The 20,731-nt window shown below is 38.2% G+C and overlaps 2 protein-coding genes across 2 annotated transcripts; both read left to right on the top strand.

The window, feature by feature from the left end:
* The first annotated feature begins 2,351 nt into the window (after positions 1–2,351).
* LOC139951394 (protein rolling stone-like) lies at positions 2,352–7,292 on the top strand. Its single transcript, XM_071950275.1, has 3 exons — positions 2,352–2,468; positions 4,566–4,806; positions 6,014–7,292. Exons 1-3 carry the CDS (start codon positions 2,388–2,390, stop codon positions 6,517–6,519), a joined length of 828 nt encoding a protein of 275 aa, XP_071806376.1. The 5' UTR covers positions 2,352–2,387; the 3' UTR covers positions 6,520–7,292.
* Positions 7,293–8,203: 911 nt separating this feature from the next.
* On the top strand, positions 8,204–20,699 carry LOC139951368 (uncharacterized). The gene is made up of 5 exons (XM_071950235.1): positions 8,204–8,727; positions 15,506–16,754; positions 17,200–17,271; positions 18,495–18,584; positions 18,978–20,699. The coding sequence occupies exons 2-5, from the start codon at positions 15,543–15,545 to the stop codon at positions 19,026–19,028; spliced, it is 1,425 nt and encodes a 474-aa protein (XP_071806336.1). The 5' UTR covers positions 8,204–8,727; positions 15,506–15,542; the 3' UTR covers positions 19,029–20,699.
* Positions 20,700–20,731: the final 32 nt, after the last annotated feature.

The following is a 20,731-nucleotide window of genomic DNA, read 5'->3' on the forward strand; positions in this document are numbered from 1 at the left end:
TCCAGAAGACGATCAGAGCATACTGATCGTAACGTCGAGTTGAAACCAACGGTTTCTTTCCGAACCTCCCCTTTCGTTTAAAGGTAGTGGACACTATTGGTAATTACTCAAAACAATTATTAGCATAAAACCATTCTTGGTGACGAATAATGGGGAGAGGTTGATGGTATAAAACATTGTGAGAACCGGCTCCCTCTGAGGTGCCATAGTTTTTGAGAAAGAAGTAATTTTCCACTAATTTGATTTCGAATCCTCAGATTTAGAACTTGAGGTCTCGAAATCAACCATCCAAACGCACACAACTTCGTGTGACAAGGGTGTTTTTTCTTTCATTGTTATCTCGCAAGTTCGATGACCGATTGAGCTCAAATTTTCACAGGTTTGTTATTTTATGCATATGTTGAGATACACCAACTGTGAAGGCTAGTCTTTGCCAATTACCTATAGCGTCCACTGCCTTTAAAGATAGTCATTACATGGTGTTACCGCAAACCTTTCCCTCTCGTATGTCCACCATGCAAAGTTTCAAATCCTACTTATGCTAATATTGCTTGCCAGATGACTACAGCGTATGTGAGAACAAATTTTAATAATGTAATAACATTTTACATCATGCTTGCTCTTCATGTTGACATAATACTCAGATACGTTTTATTCGCAAAAAAAAAGAGATACTTTTGAGCAAAAAAAATGTACCAGACGTGTAACAAAATCAATGTCTAAAAGGACATGTAAATAATTACATATAGTTATAGATGAGTTATTGTTTTAAAATATGCTAAATTTGTTGGTCAAAATATGTTAATGTTAAAAGTATAAGCGTTGCTCTGGTTATTTAAATAATGTTGTATCCACGTACGTAGTTCCCCTAGCGAGATTCGCCCTTCCCCTTGCCTAGATACGTCATTGAAACATAGGCCTACACAACAAGCGTCCTACGCGTCTTATACATGCACCAATAATTTTGTTTCTTTCAAGCAATTTAGATTGATTTTGTTTTTGCCTGAAGTCTTGCTGTGCAGTAGATTAAATTCGCATTCGTTGGCCCTCAGTACGATTTAAAGGTCGGTGTTTTAACATATTTTTCGTACACAATATCAATCAGTTTGACAATCGGAAAGTAATATAATACCTAATTTGGCAGGCTTTGTTGACGTTTCATTATTGCTCCTTGATTGATGTTGAAGTACCCTGTCACTTTACAAGATGATGCAACATGGGACACATACAATTATGCCCACACGCAGTCGGGTTCATGTCATCTTCATGCATCTACTTTTGCGTATACATAAAAACAAATCAAAAATCAACAAATAAGATGTTTTGCTTAAAAGAAATAATGTCTCATTTTGCCAAACAAGTACTATAAAGACCACTCTTGGTCAGTAAACTCTGTTTACCAGGAGCTCCAAAATAACATGCAAAGCCAAGGTTATCAAACCCATACGAATAATGACCTTTGGTTTATCTACTTTTGCGTATACATAAAACAAATCAAAAATCAACAAATAAGATGTTTTGCTTAAAAAAAATAATGTTTCATTTTGCCAAACAAGTACTACAAAGACCACTCTTGATCAGTAAACTCTATTTACCAGGAGCTCCAAAATAATATGCAAAGCCAAGATTATCAAACCTGACCTTATAGTTCTGAAACACAGTTGAGATACACCAAGTGAGAAGACACAACTGACAATTACTAAAGGTATCCAGTGTCTTTAACTGAAATTACCATTAACTTTTCATCGGCACGTAAGTCTAGATTTACATTGCTATTACTATTTGTATTGTATTTAAACAAAAATATGATAATGTATTACAACGTTTTATTTAGAATTCGTACAAGTTAGCTGATAGCCTTCGCATCCCATAATACTCATGTAACGTAAACTTTACTGATACGACCTAAATAAAAGCGAACCGCCATATGGTAAACATTTTATTGAATTAAACATTATGCAGATTTGTTGCGATGTAATTTACATAACTTGGTAGCCTTGACTACACAGACTATAATATACGAGATGGAAAAGATATTAAAAAACTAACAATGGGTCGAAATTATCTAATAATGGTTCCCTGTTGTTATAACTCATTTGTCCTGGGGGCAGATTAATCAGTTGGGAGATTGAAGTACGAAGAAATTGTGTTTACTGAAAAAATAAGAATCATAGGGGGTACAAAATTAGCATTTTGACGGGTGGCTATTGCGATTGCAACCGTGGATGAAATACTGTACAACTAATGTTAGCGTGAAGACCGCGTGAAGGGGATGGAAATGTATGCGTCTTTAGTTAACTCCGAGTTGGCGTCTTGTTTCGTGTAAGAGGTAGGCCGAAGATTGGTGCTTTTCGTCCCGGAGGATACCGACGGGGAGAGCCAGGGTGATGGAATCTTTACGGAAGGAATTTCAACTTCAGAATCTTGGCTTTGGAGGAGTGCCTGCCTCATTATTCACGTCACAGAAGGTTTGTTTTCGATGTCTTACTGATACTCAGTTATTGTTGCATCTGCGTGACGATTACAAAATATGAAGAGAAATTAAAATCAAATTCGTGTTGTGTATGGTTGCATAGGCCTAATATTATGTTGCAGTGTTATTGAAAATCCCGCTTTTCCCTTGGTTTACAAAGCACATTGGTGCAATTGGAAGTGGAAGTATAAATTGAATTTCTATGCAAGTTTTTTTGGCAATTCTTGTTTTTAAATTTGTTATCAATTGCCGAAGTCTTTTTTTTTCTCTGAGTATATTTTTTAACCAAATCTTGTTTTTCTGGAAATCTCTTAAATTAAATTGTCAATCATATATCGTCTCCACCATTAACGTTAATTTCATATTGGTTGCTTTTAAGGCAATGAAACACGAGACCAATTCCACGTAACCAGTTCCAGGCAATGTTCTATAATTAAATACACTAGACACTATTGGTAATTGTCAAAGACCAGTCTTCTCACCTTATACTTGGTGTATCTCAACATATGCATAAATAACAAACCTGTGAAAATTTTAGCTAAAATTGGTCGTCGAAGTTGCGAGAGAATAATTTAAGAACAAACGCCCTTGTGAACAAGCTGTGTGCTTTCAGATGTTTAATTTCAATACCTCAATATCTTATTCTGAGGTCTCGAATCAAATTAAAATATTTTAGTGAGAAATTGCTTCCTTCTAAAAAATATGTGTTATACTATCAACAGCTCTCTAATACTCGTTACCAAGTAAGGTACAATTATTTTGAGTAATTACCAATAGTGTCCAGTGCGTTTAAAAGGAAGGTACACGTTTGGTAATTACTCAAAACAAATATTAACTCAAAAACTGACTTGGTAACGAGCATTGGGGAGCTGTTCATAGTATAAAACATTGTGAGAAACGGCTCCCTCGGAAGTAGCACAGAGTTTGAAATAGAGGTATTTTCTCACTAAAATAATAAAAGACTTCTATAGCTAGAAGTCTTTTATTTCTATCGGAAAGAACACAAATTCGTCCAACAAGGTTTTTTTTTCTTTCATCATTTTCTCCCAACTCCGATGACTAATTCAGCTCAAACTTTCACAGGTTTGTTATTTTATGCATATGATGAGATACACCAAGTGAGAACACTGGTCTTTGACAATTACCAATAGTGTACCTTCCCTTAAAAACATAACTCGATTTTCTCAGTAATGTCTTGGGGATAGTGAGTCACAGCTATTATAGAAGAATTGTAATGCTGATGTTGGGCCCTTTTTCAGTTCTTAAAAAAAAAAGACTTGGGAGCAAATTCTTAAGCAATCATTCAAGACGTGTTCATGTCTTATTTCAATATTAGGTTTCGAGAAATTTATTTTCAAGTCTTGTTGTTTACCGTCATTACGATCATTGCTTAAGATTGTTGACATTCTTTGAATCAAGATAAGGTGCATTCTGTGTGATGGTGACGTAGATGTTGACCCCAGTTGACCCCTCTCAAGCTCCGAATAGAGTGAGATAAGATAAGCTGAAATTATTTTCGCGGGGCTTCAGGCGAAACTTCGATACTGGCAATTTATATGATCATCCTGTTCTTATAATTTATGCCGACAGGAGCATAGTTGAGCGTTTTCGAAAAGCAGTTGTGATCGAGCATGAGCTATTAATTCATGACCTTATACATTCCAACTGCTTTAGAGGCCGTAAGTGCTTCACATTGGCGTACATGACTTTATCAAGCCATCGGACCAGACGTTTCATGAACCATAACTTATTAAGCCACAATTGTTGTGGTGTATTGTATTTTATGAATTATTAATTTAACAATTCATTCAACTACGCGACCCCAAACAGGAAGTTAAAACTAAACAATAACTACTTCTGAACCGGTGGTTGCCGAATAAGGGTCCTATATCAGATGTTTCAATTCGAATGTTAATGGTAGATTCCGAATCAGGTTTCAAATCTAATTTAAAGATTATCTTCAGGTTTTTATAAGCACATAGAGCAAAATAATTACAACGGCTCCTCAAGGTACGTGGAAGGTTATCTTTCTCAAAGTATGGCTGATTTTAGATATCTCTTTTTTGATTTTGTGAATCTATTGCCTTCTCAGTGCGGTGCCCGTTGGTATCGGATCTACACCGTGTATCGTGTGGTGATTGCAGTATACCAGCTTTCATGGAACATTGTCATTCCAATCATATGGGGGCACCCTGACTTCTACCGAAACCAAGTGGATAGCAAATCAAAATGGATCATCTACCTGTCTAACTGGTCCTTCTGCGTCCTGACTCTGTATCTTGTGTCGGCGGCTGTTTCATGTTTACTCTACAAGCGACAAACGCAAGTACATGGTAAGTCAACGGCTTTTTGATGATAAGGGCCTTGTCACACACTAGGTATCTTTTACAGGCAACTTGGAGGCAACCAACTGCAGTGCTTACCATAGGACCACTTTGGTAGCACTTTGCAAACTATGTCTTACGATCCGTGAGAAAGGTATTATGAACGTTAAAATGTGAATGGCTTCTCTTCTTGAAGATTGCCTGGAACTGGTTGCCTGTAAATTGCCTCGTGTGATGGCCTAACGGTCCAAGCATGAAATCAAATCAATTATGCGCATGACGTCATTTGAATAGGGCGCCCTCAGCTGGAGGTCAAAGAAAGGTTGTTCATTGTCCCATCAATCCAGTGCGTTGAGTGTACACAGGTGTCACTGTCTATTGTTTTATTATAATCGTCTTAACTCTAAGCTGGTGGCTTGATGACGTCAATTCACAGTTTCTTGGAGACGTTGCTAAACACAAGTCCAATGAGGGTAACAACAATTAACTAGTTTATTTGCACCAAGAAGTGGGTTCTTGGTGTTTAAAGACACTGGACACTGTTGGTAATTGTCTAAGACCAGTCTTCTAATTTGGTGTATCTTAACATATGCATAAAATAACAAACCGGTGAAAATTTGAGCTCGGTCGTCGAAGTGGCGAGATAATATTGAAAGAAAAAACACCCCTGTCACACGAAGTTGTGCGCTTTCAGATGCTTGATTTCGAGACCTCAATTTCTAAATCTGAGGTTTCGAAATCAAATTCGTGGAAAATTACTTCTTTCTAGAAAAATACTCCACTTCAGAGGGAGTCGTTTCTCACAATGTTTTATACTACCATTAACCTCTCCCCATTACTCGTTACCAAGTGAGGTTTTATGCTAATAATTATTTTGAGTAGTTACCAATAGTGTCCACTGGCTTTAAGTACAGGGCTCACTCAGCCAGAAGTTCTTTTAAAAAAAACAGTATCTAAACCTGAATGTGATTTATGAAGTCGGCAACGCATCCTCATAGAAACATCACACTAATTTTTTACAGAGAAGACAATGAAGAAATTTCAGTTTTAGACGTGGGAGGACTAAGCCCACGCAACACAATTAGGCTTTGGGCCGGGCTGGACCCGGAGGTCCAGAGGTGAAATTCAGGGACAGAAACCACTGAGTCAACCTATTAATCATGATATATAAAATAATGTACAAAATAAATTATTTGTTTTCCTCGGTTTTTATTAGATGAAACACAGCTCTCAGCTGCAGACGACACGCCACAAGACGGACCGACCGAAGGGGGCGCCCTGTTACCATGGTATTTCAAAGTGACATGGATCCTTCAAAACATAACATACAGTGCATGCGCATTCGTCACCGTCGGCTATTGGTTCATTGAATTCAAACCTGGCTCAACAATCGTCCAGATATTCACCATTCACGTCCACGGTGTAAGTTTCCTCTTTGGGCTAGTGGACGTGGTGCTAGTCTCCAACCCAATCCGCTTTCTTCACTTTGTCTACGTGTATCTCTACTTTCTTCTCTATCAGATTTTCGCGCTCATTTACTACAAATCAGGGGGGACCAACCCCTATGGAGAAACGCACCTCTACAAGGGTTTTATCGACTGGGAGAACTCGCCTGCCACATCGCTGATCGTGTTGTTGGTCGGTACCGTTTTAATCGCTGCGTGTTTCCACGGTGTTTTTTTCGGGTTGGCAAAAATCAAATGTGCGATTATCAAACGATAGAAAAGTCTAGCTGTTATCGGACTCTAAAAATAAAGAACTGAAAGGGGCGTGGTAAAAGAAAGTTACAAAATGTGACGTCACTTGTAGAAGGAGCAATAGGGCCTGACGTCTTTCAGGCATGTACAAGTAAAGTTTTTAGAGATTGTACAGTTTGTGCCGAAGTTTGGCTTCCAAGAAAGTGAGGCATATCTCATAAAACAAGTTTAACCAGATTTAATGTTTACAATTATTCTTACTTTTAGGTTTAAAGGCAGTGGACACTATTGGTAAATACTCAAAATAATTATTAGCATAAAACCTTACTTGGTAACGAGTAATGGGGAGAGGTTGATGGTTTAAAACATTGTGAGAAACGGCACCCTCTGAAGTGCCATAGTTTTCGAGAAAGAAGTAAATTTCCACGAATTTGATTTCGAGACCTCAGATTTAGAACTTGAGGTCACGAAATCAATCATCTAAACGCACACAACTTCGTGTGACAAGGGTGTTTTTTCTTTCATTATTAGCTCGCAAGTTCGATGACCGATTGAGCTCAAATTTTCACAGGTTTGTTGTTTTATGCATATGTTGAGATACACCAAGTGAGAAGACTTTTCTTTGGCAATTACCAATAGTGTCCACTGCCTGTAAGGGAAAAATAGTCCCATTAGTGTCTTGTTGTCTGCGAGATTTAAAAAAAGAAAAGAAGAAAAAAAAAGAGCTTTCCATTATGATCTCATTTATGTTAAATTGCATTAAACCAAGTAGGCCTCGGATCAATAATTAAGCCGTGTTTGATTTATTTTTTTAACTATTTTGTCTCAACTTTTCTTGTAAAAGTTGCGTCCTGCTAGAGGGTATATACTTGTGGACAAGTCGTTAAATGTCTTTCACGGTGATACACAGGCGAATCCGTGTCCACCCCCCCCCCCCCCCCAGCCCTCTCTATCTACTCTCTCAACTAAGCGAGACTGCTGCCTTGGGCGAGACTACTGATCTCACGACCAAGGTCCCATCGCGACAGACATTATAAATGCGACTGTTCACTTATTAGCTACCGGAATCTCGGTAGTCTAGTTGGTAAGACACTGCTCTAGAATTGCAAGGGTCGTACGTGGGTTCGAATCCCACCCGAGTAACATGCCTGTGATATTGTTTTCACAGAACTCGGGAAAGTACTGAGTATACAGTGCTAACACACATCGGTGTATGGGTAAAAACCAAAAATAACAGCGAGAAGGTTGTTTTGGCCGTCGTCGTGAAGCCATTGGAGAAGGGCGCCACCACGCATCGGTGCCCCGTCAGACGTTGCCTGTGGGTTGTTTATTGTTTACGCTACCGTGGTGATAGAATTGAACGGGCTCTATTCGCGCTGAACAATCTCGAGTGTTTGCTATGGTATGGAGACCAATAAGTAACTGGCCCACTCGGCCACCCGTGACACAAAGAGCATAGAAAACACATTCACCATTGACCCATAAATTTCCGTTCTCCAACCCCGTTTAAATGATTGCTTCCAGATTGACCTGATGGTAGCATAAGCCTATATAGTAGGCCTATAGTCACCACTTCTTTACATACAGTAGCTATAGTCATGGAGGTTATTCCTGCATCTACCTCCATGGTAAAGTATACTGTAGGTGGCATCCAAAAAAGGCTAAAAACGAAAGCAGGATACCGAATGTGTGTTCGATACTTTAGCACGCACTAGCTCCTGACTATTATTCACTTTCCTTTGTGTTGTGTTCCTGAATCGATTCCCCCCAAAGAATACCCACTAGCTATCCAACAATACAGAAGGTCTCCCTCAAACCCAGAAGCATTATAATAGATCCTTACCCATGTAATAATCCATCAAAAGAAGGCTTTCAGTTGAGGAATTATGACCAGAAGCGCAGCAACTGGGGGTCCATTTTTTGTCAGTTCTTCCTATAGTTATGACCAAAAGTAAATAGCAAACCTCGTTACATGTTGGAATTAACACAAGTGCTCTCCATGCGGTTTCTTATAAACACTTGATGGTTTTAATCAAGTAGCGAGTTAAGAGGAATTCGAGAGTATAAGTCACCGAGTAAATATTGGTGTCATCCGGAGTGGATCAACCCGTGTTTAAGCGTCTATCTCCCCGGGCGTTCGGCTCAGACGAGCACCCCGATTCATCAGGATTTACCGGAGTTTTTGATAATGTTGGAACAACCTGTGATAAAGCAGTGTAGACGTTACTAAAGAGTGAGTAAAACTTCTTATTTGTTTAACATACATTTTGGACAGTTATGGACCGTAACCTACCACCACTTGTTCATTCGTTATGAAATAAAGTAGGCATGAAATAGTATGTCATTTACCTATAAAAAAAATAATATTTCTTTTGGTAAAAAATTGTGAAAAATGTGTGGCAGGACACGAAAAGTTGCGAATTTATTTTTGTAATGATATATTTTGTATTTGTTTGTTTATTTAGACAGGGTTACTTAATCACAGTATACTCACTAAACCCCAAACTGTGTAGAAACGGTATCAAGTAATAAGTAAAATAGAGAGCAATAAGAAAATCAACGAATCAAAGTTAGAGAAAAATCAGTTTTATTTGTTAAACAAAAACAAAATACTTACAAAGGCTAGAATAAATAATATTTTACAATTATGTTAAACACGTCAAAACAGCAGGGCTTATGAAAATTAAACGGCAAGATTTGGGCTTATCAAAATCAATGTCGGTCACTTCGTACCCAAGTCACTTCGATCAAAATCAAAATCAAATCATTGATCAAAATCAATACACAAATTAAATATTTTTATTTATTTAAAACCATACAAGGGAATTTTGTTGACAAACAAATTAAGAATTGGATGTTGCAAAATCTTACTAACAGAAATAACCTTTTCACAATTCGGAAGATGGGCTCACAAAAGTGCGTTCCGAATTTTTCATTTTTTTTATATTCTACATAATGTAACTCTTTAGGGGAAAATGTTTTTCTGTATTATTTTATTTTGTCACAAAATACTTTACAAATTGTGAATTTTAGACCGAAGAAAAATAATTATTAGCATAAAACCTTACTTGGTGACGAGTAATTGGGAGAGGTTGATGGTATAAAACATTGTGAGAAACGGCACCCTCTGCAGTGCCATTATAGTTTTAGAGAAAGAAGAAATTTTCCACGAATTTGATTTCGAGACCTCAGATTTAGAATTTGAGGTCTCGAAATCAAACATCTAAACGCACACAACTTCATTTGACAAGGGTGTTTTTTCTTTCATTATTTTCTCGCAACTTCGACTACCAAATGAGCTCAAATGTTCACAGGTTTGTTAGTTTGTGCATATGTTGAGATACACCAAGTGAAAAGACTGGTCTTTGACAATTACAGGAAGGGAAATGTCGTGTCACATTCAATTCTGTGACTTACTTTCCTATCTGATCCCAACGTGAGTGTTAAAATGGTGTAAATTGCCTTCAAAATATGTTACCCTTCCGATTGTCAACATCTAAAAAACATCCAATGACATCACATTCTAAGAAAACTGGGTCTGTAATTTTGTGTACAGGGTTTCTTTGTTTAATTAATGACTCTTTATTAGAGCGAAATACTTATACATGAAGGTTTTGGTTTTCAAAAACTGATTGGTCTTTATCATTCAAAAGAGGAATTTTTCGCAATTACAAATGTCACAGTCAATGCCGTTTTGATTGAATACTGAAAGCCAGAAATGTTTATGAAAGCCACAATGCTTTGGATATTGCCAGATCCAGTACAATGTCAATTTACATAATTTGAAAGGTTAGAGACTTTTTCCTCACTTTATATATTGTGCGACCCACAATCAAAAACACACTGTGAGTTTGAACAGTGAAATCTACTGAGATATAATTTAAAATAACTTTCTAAAATCGATATAGGGCAGATTGATAAGGAATATTACCAATAAGGCTTATAGCTCACTGGATAAGTGAGCTATACATTACTTTTATAATTCCGTACTTTGGAACATTTTGTAAATTGACATTGTACTGGATCTGGCAATATCCAAAGCATTGTGGCTTTCATAAACATTTCTGGATTTCAGTTTTCAATCAAAACGGCATTGACTGTGACATTTTGTTATTGCGAAATATTCCTCTTTTGAATGAGAAGACCAATCAGTTTTTGAAAACCAAAACCTTCATCACAAAATTAGACTTGACATGAGTTCATTAATGCTCTTGAAGAGTAGGTCTACGTGATGTGGACGTTTTGTAATGCTAGATGGCAGCATACCTTTTAGGTAAAGAAAAGAAAACCTCGTTCTTAGGAATTTGCGTATAATGATGCTCAAAATTACGCAATAAATTTAAGTTTCGTGTTTGTCTGCTGCCACCTAGCGTTTCAAAGTCTCACCTTGAACCAGTCCTTAAAAAAAAACCTCCATGAGGTTGGTACGCTTGATTTGTATATACCTGTTCAATTTCAATTTAAACTTTCTCTTAATTAGCTACAAATCGACTTCTCTATAATGCTCAAAACTATATACGCAAAATAATTTAAATTCCATGCATGCCATTCTACTGCCACCTAGCATTCCAAACTCCCCAGTCCTCATAAATATCCCCATGAGGGTTTGAATTTTCGATTGACAATAATATAACTGTTCACTTTAAAATTTCGGTTAATTAGCTACAAATCGACTCCCCTCTAATGCTCAAAATAACGCAAAATAGTTGAAAATGTATGCAATTCTACTGCCACATTCTATATAGCGTTCCAAACTCTCCATCTGTTATAAATATCTCCCATGAGATTTTGCACATTATTTGATTGGCATATAACTATTCATTTTAAACTCTCGGTTAAATAGCTACAAATCGACTCCTCGATTCCATGCCAGAAATTACGCAAAATAGTTCAAATGTTATGCCGTTCTACTGCCACCTAGCGTTCCAAACTCTTCAGATAAATTAATATCTTTCGTGAGGTTTTGCAAGTTTGATTGGCATAATATGACTGTTCACTTTTCGGTTAATTAGCTACAAATCGACTTCTCCGATGCTCAAAACTACTCAAAATAGTTGAAATTTTATGTCATTCGACTGCCACCTAGCGTTCAAAACTTTCCATTGTTATCAATAGCTCTCATGAGGTTTGATTGTTTGATTGGCATATTATAACTGTTCACTTTAAACTTTCGGTTAATAATTAGCTACAAATCGATTCCTCTGACGCTTAAAACTACGCAAAATAGCTGAAATGTTATGCCATTCTACTGCCACCTAGCGTTCCAAATTCTCCAGTCTTTATAAATATCCCCCATGAGGTTTTGCTGGTTTGATTGGCATATAACTGTTCATTTTAAACTTTCGGTTAATTAGCTACAGATCGATTCCTCTCGCCTCACGGTGGATTTACTTCAAAAGATTTCAAAAGACTCAAAGTGTCTGAACCTTTTCGCCTAGGGATTCTTCCATTAAAGTAATCCTTAGTTAAGCCTGTACTAACGATGCCTGCATCTTTCAGCGCAAATTAAGGTATCGACTTTCTCCCGGTGTGGCTTTTTTTCTTGTCTCTCTGTTTTTTTTTCTTCTTCTTTTTTTGCTTCCTTCACATTTTGAAAGTAGGTGTACGTTTATTATATACACTGTTAAGATATGACTTTCCTGCTGTCTGTGGCTCGTAAAGCCTAGTCTTAGAAGTTAAGTTTGCCAAATAAAAGTATCGACTATATTATTTTTCGTTTTTTTTTTGTACCGCTCATTTTGAATGTAAATTGACAGATCACCAAATTGACGTATGCACTGTTAAAATATGACCACCTTGCTGTTTGTTTCTCGTACAGAAATCAGGTTGAACATTAAGTTACCAAATTAAGGTATCGAATATTTCCCACATTAGCCTGTTTCCCTTCTATTCACCGCTTATGTTACTGGTAAAATAATTACTGTCTTGCTGCTTGTGCCTTATACAGAAATAAGCTTGAAATTAAGTTAAAGTGACACGTTGGCTGAATAGGACTAATTGGGCTACAAAAGAGACTAAGATATGACTTCAAATGTCTTTCATGAACGGAGAAGAACATTCCATAAAAAAAAAATCAACACAATTAGCCGTTTACTAGCAGTTTTCCTAAACAAACGAAGGTCGCGTGATAGCACCACAAAATTGTTCTAACAATCACGTGACCTTCCGAGTTAGTTTTACTCCAAGCCGTAGAAAAGCCAAATGGTTGAACCAAATTTTAATATGTTTGTTTACAATTATTCATGAGTATCGTCCGTATTGCCCAAGTAGACTTTCCCCCTTCTATTTTTTTTTATCGCTTGTTTTGAAAGTAAATGGACTAATACGTTTGCCAAATTCTAACCGCAGTTCCCGCTGTCTCTTTCTTTGTCATGTTACTTGTATCGAATAACAATAATGAATGCTAATAACCATTTTGTAAATAGGAACCAGACTGTTTTGTTCTTCCACCCTCGGTTTCGTTACATTGATATCAATGGGGGGAAAATCAAGATGGCTGCACTTTGATAGAGGTCTATTACAGAACCGTCCTAAACCCTGATGTTGATAAACCAAACTTACTCGGAGACGCTATGTTTTGCCATGAATTTGTGAAATAGTTTACATCAATTTTGCAGGTCAACATTACCTAATCTTTTTAACAGCGCCTTAACACGTCGCGTGACGCCCTGTTGCGGTACACTTAATCTGAAAGTAAAATTCGGCATTGTGAAATCTTGGGAGAGCCAATTTGTTTTCCTCAGTCTCAGTCGAACCATCCTACCTCCATGGTCGAACTATCCTAATTTAGAGTTTCCATAATTGATTTGTATCCCCTCAGGCCGTTATTATTTGGCTTGTATAGCCCGGACCTTGAGTGGGTTTTGTTTGTGGCATAACTCTGAAAAAAAAGGTTTCTCTTTACCATGCCCCCTTCGGCCGCGATCTCAGATCGAAACCCAACAAAGAACATTATTTTCAACCCATAGAAATTTGAAGAGAGACTTTTTAGCGTGTGATCGAAAATGCACTCTTTTGTTGAAAAGTACTTATTGTTGCATCTTCGGGGGTTACATATTACATGGTGGGGGAAGGAGGGATTTGGAGTTGACGCCCGATAAAGAGGTTGTTTCACGGACGTAACACAAATCAATTAAAAGGGTCTACTTGTTTTCCCGCTAAATCATGTACCCGTGTAGCCTTGCTTTCAAGGCTAGCCAGCTTGGTCTCTAGAAATCTCATTGATCGATCTTTACATAACACAGGTTGCTATAGACCTTTGTCACGGTGTGGCCGTCTTGATATTACTCCATTCCAACTCATTGTAACCAAACTAAGGCTAGACGAACTAATAGTCTGGTGCCAAGCGCAATGAATGTTAGCATTCATTACTGTTATTGGAAACAGTGGACATGACCGAGATGGTGACAGCGTGATAAAGCTCTAACTTTTAGTCCGGCTGACTCGTTTCGCAATCTATTTCCATCTTTTATTAGTAGAGCAAGACAGCAAAACAGGCTCTTGTTTGTTCACAAGGTCGCTAGAGCTGGCCAAATTACCTCTTTATAGCAGTCATTTGTAACTATATAAAATTAATCCAAAAAAGTGGATGCGGTATTTTGTTTATTTGGCCTAAAAATACACTAACTATAGTGGACCTTCAATCCAGAGACCACAACTCTAATCAACATCGTTCCCAAACATCGGTGTAGAGGATACAAATAGCAGTTTTTATAATTAACACAACCATTTGCATTATCGTCACACAGCCATTAGAACTCGTATTCTATTAGCGAAGTCAATTAATTAACCTTCAGCAGTCGGAACAGTAGCTACATTCAATTAAGCACTAATTGAATTGATTGATGTTTGTACAATGTCTACCGTGGCTACACTGATCATAAATGCATCGTCTGTAACCGCGGTCCAATTGCATACACGTGCCCAACTGAGAACATTGCTTAAAGGAACACGTTGCATTGGATCGGATCGGACGAGTTGGTCTATAAAAAGCGTTTGAAACCGTTTGTTATGAAATGTATATGGGTAGAAAGATGTTGTAAAAGTAGAATACAATGATCCACACAAACATCCCTCGAAATTGCACGGTTTCCCTTTTACCTCGTCGACTAACACGGTCGGCCATTTGGGAGTCAAATTGTTGACTCCCATAAATGGCCGACCGTGTTAGTTCGCACAGTAACAGGAAACCACGCAATTTCGAGACAAAATTTGTGTGGATCATTGTATTCTACTTTTAAAACATCTTTCCAACCATATGCATTTTATAAAAAACGGTTACCAACGCTTTTTATAGACCAACTCGTCAGATCCATGGCAACGTGTTCCTTTAATAATGGTTTTATTTTTTCCTAACTATAACATAGAGCCACCAGTTTATAATACGCAATCACACCATGTGTACTTTGACTGGTAACCTAAGCTTTTGATGAGCATTGTTCGGTTTGTGGGTAACAGTGATGTAGACAACTCAGTAAAACAGGAAGAAACTATGAAACTTGCGGGCACAACTCCAAGTAAATCTCTTTTGTGGGAGTGATGGTGTGGTCTTGACGTTTCGAACAGTATACCTGCCACCCTGCTCGTCTTCAGGGGAATAAGCCCAAGTGTATTAAAACAACCCAGGTGTAGGTTGATAACACACATGGATGTTGCTACGTTATAATTACCGGTTGAAATTAACTACCCTAACAACACAGTGAGTGAGTGTGATGCCGCTCTTTGGCTAAATGCAAATGCTCAACCGGGGATGGACCATTGCGCCTCTACTCTCCACGGAAAGGAACGCTGCGACCTCCCGCCTCCACAGTACAGTAAATACAACTATCCATGTCGTTTCGGTTGAGTCGATTTGTATAAGTTTCAGTGGGTTTTTATGGACATTTTTTTAATACAGAACTCGGGAAAGTAATGAGCACGATCGCTTTATACACTAATCAGTGTAACGAAAAAACATATTATTCTTGATCCCCGTGCAAATTTAACATGATATTTTTTACTCTATTCTACAGGTTGTATCACCTGACCATCACAAGTGACAAGTTCATCATGTCCAAGAACAGCGTCCGTCCCTTAATAGAGGACGATGACAGCAGCAAGATGTCATCTGAAAGCTACCCTTCCAACGCCTACGAGATGACCACGCCCAACGAGATGACCACGCCCAACGGGAGGTCATCTGTCAACACGACCCAAGACATCGTCATACGGAGAGCGAAGAGCATCCCAATAGACTCCACACAAGACTTTGTCAACCTCGAAAATGGACACAAAGGGACAAGCGACAACGACGATGACGACATTCAGTTGACATTCTACGAGGCCATGTCACCGCTGCTTAAATTTATACAGGTCATGGGACTGTGGCATGCTGAGATTATCAACCCTCCAAAAGTGAAAACAAAAACTCGAAAATTGTTCAACTATCGCAATTACTCCATCCTCGTCCTCATATTCCTATGGACGAACTTCATTCGTTTTATTCCCGCCTTTTTCGTCGGGCCAGAGCTCGCTCCAGAACGGCTGTACTTCAAGATCATCTACGCCACTGTCCTTTTTCAGAGCGCCCTCAACGCCACAGTAATCCACTGGGCGACTTCGACGAAGACTATGCTCCGCGATTACTTCGTGCACTTCGAGAGGAAAATCCAGATGGACAGCGAGAATAAACTTGACCTAGTCTGGCTGCGGAAGCGATGTAAGATCTTCACCGGCATCGCAATCACGTACATCGTGTTCCATTTCTTGAACCAAACAGTCGGAGTTTTCGGACCGATCGAATCCGTCCGGAATTCAACTAATATCTTCGTCGCTCCCTTCAACCCTCATCCAGTCATCCATCTTCTCTGCGTCTTCCTCAACATCTTCGACTTCGCAGCCTGGATCTTCCCTCTACTTTATTTCCTCCTGACGTGCAACATCATGTCCAGGCTGTTCACCTCCTTCGACGAGCGTTTCGGTGACGCGATCGAGAAGGCAGCTGCCAGTAAGAAGTTCCCGCCGGGATTTGAGCGACTTCGCCTGCAGCATCAGTGTCTCTGTGACTCGGTCGAGTTGGGCAATGACGGTGTTTTCATGTACATCAATTTGATCACATATCTAACTATGGGTCCACTGGCGTGCTTCATGTTGTACCAGATAGTGTTTGCCTCTAACATTCAGGGTAATTTGTCTGCCTATTTGATGTACAGCATCTGGCTGACGTCCATCTTTTTCAATATCTGCGTGGTGTCTTGGTATGCAGCCGTCATGAGCTCTAAGGTAAGACAATATCCAGACAATAACTACAGAAAGTCCCTTGCTAGTATTTTGTCGAGACCTTCGCGACTGGAATGGAAGACTACATGCACTGACTCGCGCGTGTTGTCTCTCGACTTCCAGTCGCATGGAATCGCGGCTGTCTCAGTTAGAATTCTCCAATGGGATCTTTTTGTTTTCCTTTGTGGGGATTTGTCCTTGGTCTCAATTGATACCGAAAACGAGCATGAAATAACAAGCATATTCTACCACTTCGTCAACCCTCAGCCGAGAATACCATTTCCATTCCCAGTATAAAATAAAAGCTCAAACCAAATCTCGCCTAGTGTGAAAAGGGTGTAAAACGACGTCCAAGCACATCCTTTCTTGTATCTGATCGTCTCTACAAATAAACACACATTTTTGTCTTTGCTCACGTCTTGTATTTTCTTGTTCTTCTTTAATTCAGGCTCATGATCCGAGAAGTAAATGCTACGGTGTGTATACAGAGAATAAAATCACCAATGAACAGACCATGCAGGTAAATGAATATTACAATGGGAGACTTTTGGGACGCTTGGTGGCAGCAGACTTACCAGGTAAAATCCATTGTTCCCGGTCATGTGCGCACGCTCAGAACTACGTAAACAATGGAGATTTACCTGGTAAGTCTGCTGTAACATAGCGTCCCAAAGTCTCCCATTAATAAGCATGCTGTGAAAATGAAATAAAAATGTCAAGATGTCCTTCACATTTACTCCCAAAGTCGAAGTACCTTGGGCTTCGAATCCCGCGTTGGATGAAAATTGTTAACTGTCCTTCACACTTAAAATTGTTCTAAGTTATTAACTTCCAAATTCGAGTTATTAACTTCCAAATTCGAAGTGCCGGTTGATTCCTATGGAATGGACAGAACACACAAAGATTGCACATGCCAATTATTTAGCAAAAAAAATATTCCTTTTTATAAACCGGTATTTATTTTCGCCCTTTTTCTCATTGTTTCAAACTATAATATGCTTTATAAACATTTTAAAGACACTGGACACTATTGGTAATTGTCAAAGACCAGTGTTCTCACTTGGTGTATCTCAACATATGCATAAAATAACAAACCTGTGGAAATTTGAGCTCAATCGGTCATCGAAGCTGCGAGATAATAATGGGAAAAAAACACCCTTGTCACACGAAGCTGTGTGCTTTCAGATGCTTGATTTCGAGACCTCAAGTTCTAAGTCTGAGATCTCGAAATCAAACTCGTGGAAAAATAATTCTTTCTCGAAAAATACTCCACTTCAGAGGGAGTCGTTTCTCACAATGTTTTACACTACCAACCTCTCCCCATTACTCGTAACCAAGTAAGGTTTTATGCTAATAATTATTTTGAGCAATAACCAAGGCATGGATCAAAAAACTTTGAGCGGTTTTGATAGACGGCATGTGTTACTACGTTGTTGATTACGCACAATTAAATGTGTGTGTTTTTTCTAATGAAATTTCTTTCACACCCAAACAGTCAAACACTTTCACTTGTAAAGAGTTCAAATACATTTTGTTTCACCTTGGTCATGTTGGTAAACCATCGGTTCTCTAGAGCCACCACAACTCATAAAGAGTTGTATGTGCCGGTTTATAAAAAGGAAGCATTTTTTGCGTTCCCGGAAAGCTCAGAGGCACTATGAAGTTAAAGGTATTTTATTAAAAGTACAATTATTATTATTATTGATATTTTTTTTTTTTTTTTTTTTTTTTTTTTTTTTTTAGATGCATATGATACTCGCCAGGCTAAATGGAGAGGATGTTGGATTCACTATATTTGATTTAGTTACCCTAACTAAACCATTCATCTTAACTGTAAGTAAACTGAAATTTAACTCCATTAATGTTGTGGTCCCAATCCTACATGAACGTATCTAACGTTGATTTCTAGACCTCAAATTCTAAACTTGAGGTCTCGAAATCAAATTCGTGGAAAATTACTTCTTTCTCGAAAACTACGTCACTTCAGAGGGAGCCGTTTCTCACAATGTTTTATACCATCAACCTCTTCCCATTACACGTTACCAAGTAAGGATTTATGCTAATAATTATTTTGAGCAATTACCAATAGTGTCCACTGCCTTTAAAACCCATCTGTTTTGCCAGTCGTAATGGTCTGGTATAGCGCTTAGAAACATAAATATATATGTTGTTATTATTATCCTTACTAATCAGTGCTTTTTACCTATCCTGTTTTCCTCGATACAGATTGGAGGCTTGGTACTGACGTATTACGCAATCATATCAGAGTTCCAGTAAAAAACTCTGAGCTGTTCATGGTCGTTAATATCCGATTGGTGGCGCCCTGTATTCACATCAGCGCAGCTGTGTATGCAATTCCCCGCGAGGAAATTTGTTTCGAAAGGTGTTTAGTCAGTACTTCTATTTTTTTTTAAGGCCGTTCTGGGAATCAGTCTCAAACCAAATTTCTATTGGAAATAAACCGGCTTCAATTATTATTTTTGTGAGAGCTGTAAAGTATTGCAGAAATTCGTTGCATTAACGTCAGCTTCTAAATGTGGGTATTTTGTATTGTTATTCTGAACGATAAATGTCTATAAAATAAAATAAAATTGTAAATATTTATATGCCATGTATATAAAGTGTTGATATGTTTTTCATTATTAGCTTTTTTTGTGACAAGTAAGTGCGTTACTGTAGTCATCATTTTTGACCAGAGCCGTATATTATTCAGAACTTTTTCGTGAAAATTAACGCTCTCTTAAACTACATAATATTTCAAAGGCATGGGTCTTTCTCAGGCATGTGAAAGTACACAATTCAATGCAAAAAGGTTGTATTTTTTAGCAACTTGTATGAACAAGGGAGCCCAAAGTTTCACAGGTTCGTTATGTTATGCATGTTTGGATACACACAGTTAGGGTTGGGAGTGAGGCTGATCTTTAGCCATTACCGTAATTTTCGGCTTATAGGCCGCCCGGCGTATAAACCGCAATGCCCCCCCCCCCCAAAAAAAAATAAGATTTATCCTCCTCGCAAGTTCCTTCAAAATGTATCACACTAAAGACAGTATTGCCACTATAAGTGTTCATAAATTGATCAACTTCTTTTCTGTAAGCTTGATTGGTGTACATATTTTCTAATTATTTATTCATGAATATATTAAAGCCAAAAACATGTCAAGAATCTGCCAGCCAGGGCAATATTTGCTGGGATTTTTGCTGTCCCGTTTAACGTAGTGTAGACCACATCACCATTGTTTACGAAGAAGAAAGACAGACCCATGTGCACTCCATGGCAGGCAAGATAGTACACCGTTGATACATGAATTTTGATTTGAACAAAAAAAAATTCAAGTAAGTGGGAACAAAATCAGCAAATGAACAAGACTATGCGCCGACCATTTCTAGAGAATGTCGGTAAAAATCGCCAAAATAGGCGATGTGTATTTTGATTTTGTCTACAGTTTAGCTGTGTACACAATGTGCCTACACGGAGTCCAGCCGTCAATTTCACCAAACTCTTCCTAACTTGAGATTAATCTTAGGACTTAGGACGAGTTAAGTTCCGAATCCATAGACGTTAGGAAACATTGAACCCATCCTAAGTTAGGACGAGTAACTCTAGATATGATATAAATCCTAGCGTTTCGTGAAGCTGCAGGTTCTGTAATACATTTTTTGTTTTACTTTATGTCATACATTTAGGTATCACGATCCGATTCAAGTTTAGATTTGTGGACAAGTCGTTAAATCGGCCCCACGCGCTGAGATAGTGCTCTCGCGAGATCACTGCTCTCGCGCGAGCTGGTGGCCCCCAGAGTCAAAATCACAAGTCTAAATCAAGTTATGATAACTACCACAGATTCTTGATCGCTTCTTTGAAACTATTTAGAGTGAAATATGTAGTCAAGTTTTTACATGTAGTATGTTAATAAAACAGCTAAATCTATCGCTTGCATTTACTCCATTTTGTTTGTTCGTTTTCTTAATTTCATTTTG

The sequence above is a fragment of the Asterias amurensis genome, chromosome 19, assembly GCF_032118995.1.
Source record: "Asterias amurensis chromosome 19, ASM3211899v1".
NCBI lineage: Eukaryota > Metazoa > Echinodermata > Asteroidea > Forcipulatida > Asteriidae > Asterias > Asterias amurensis.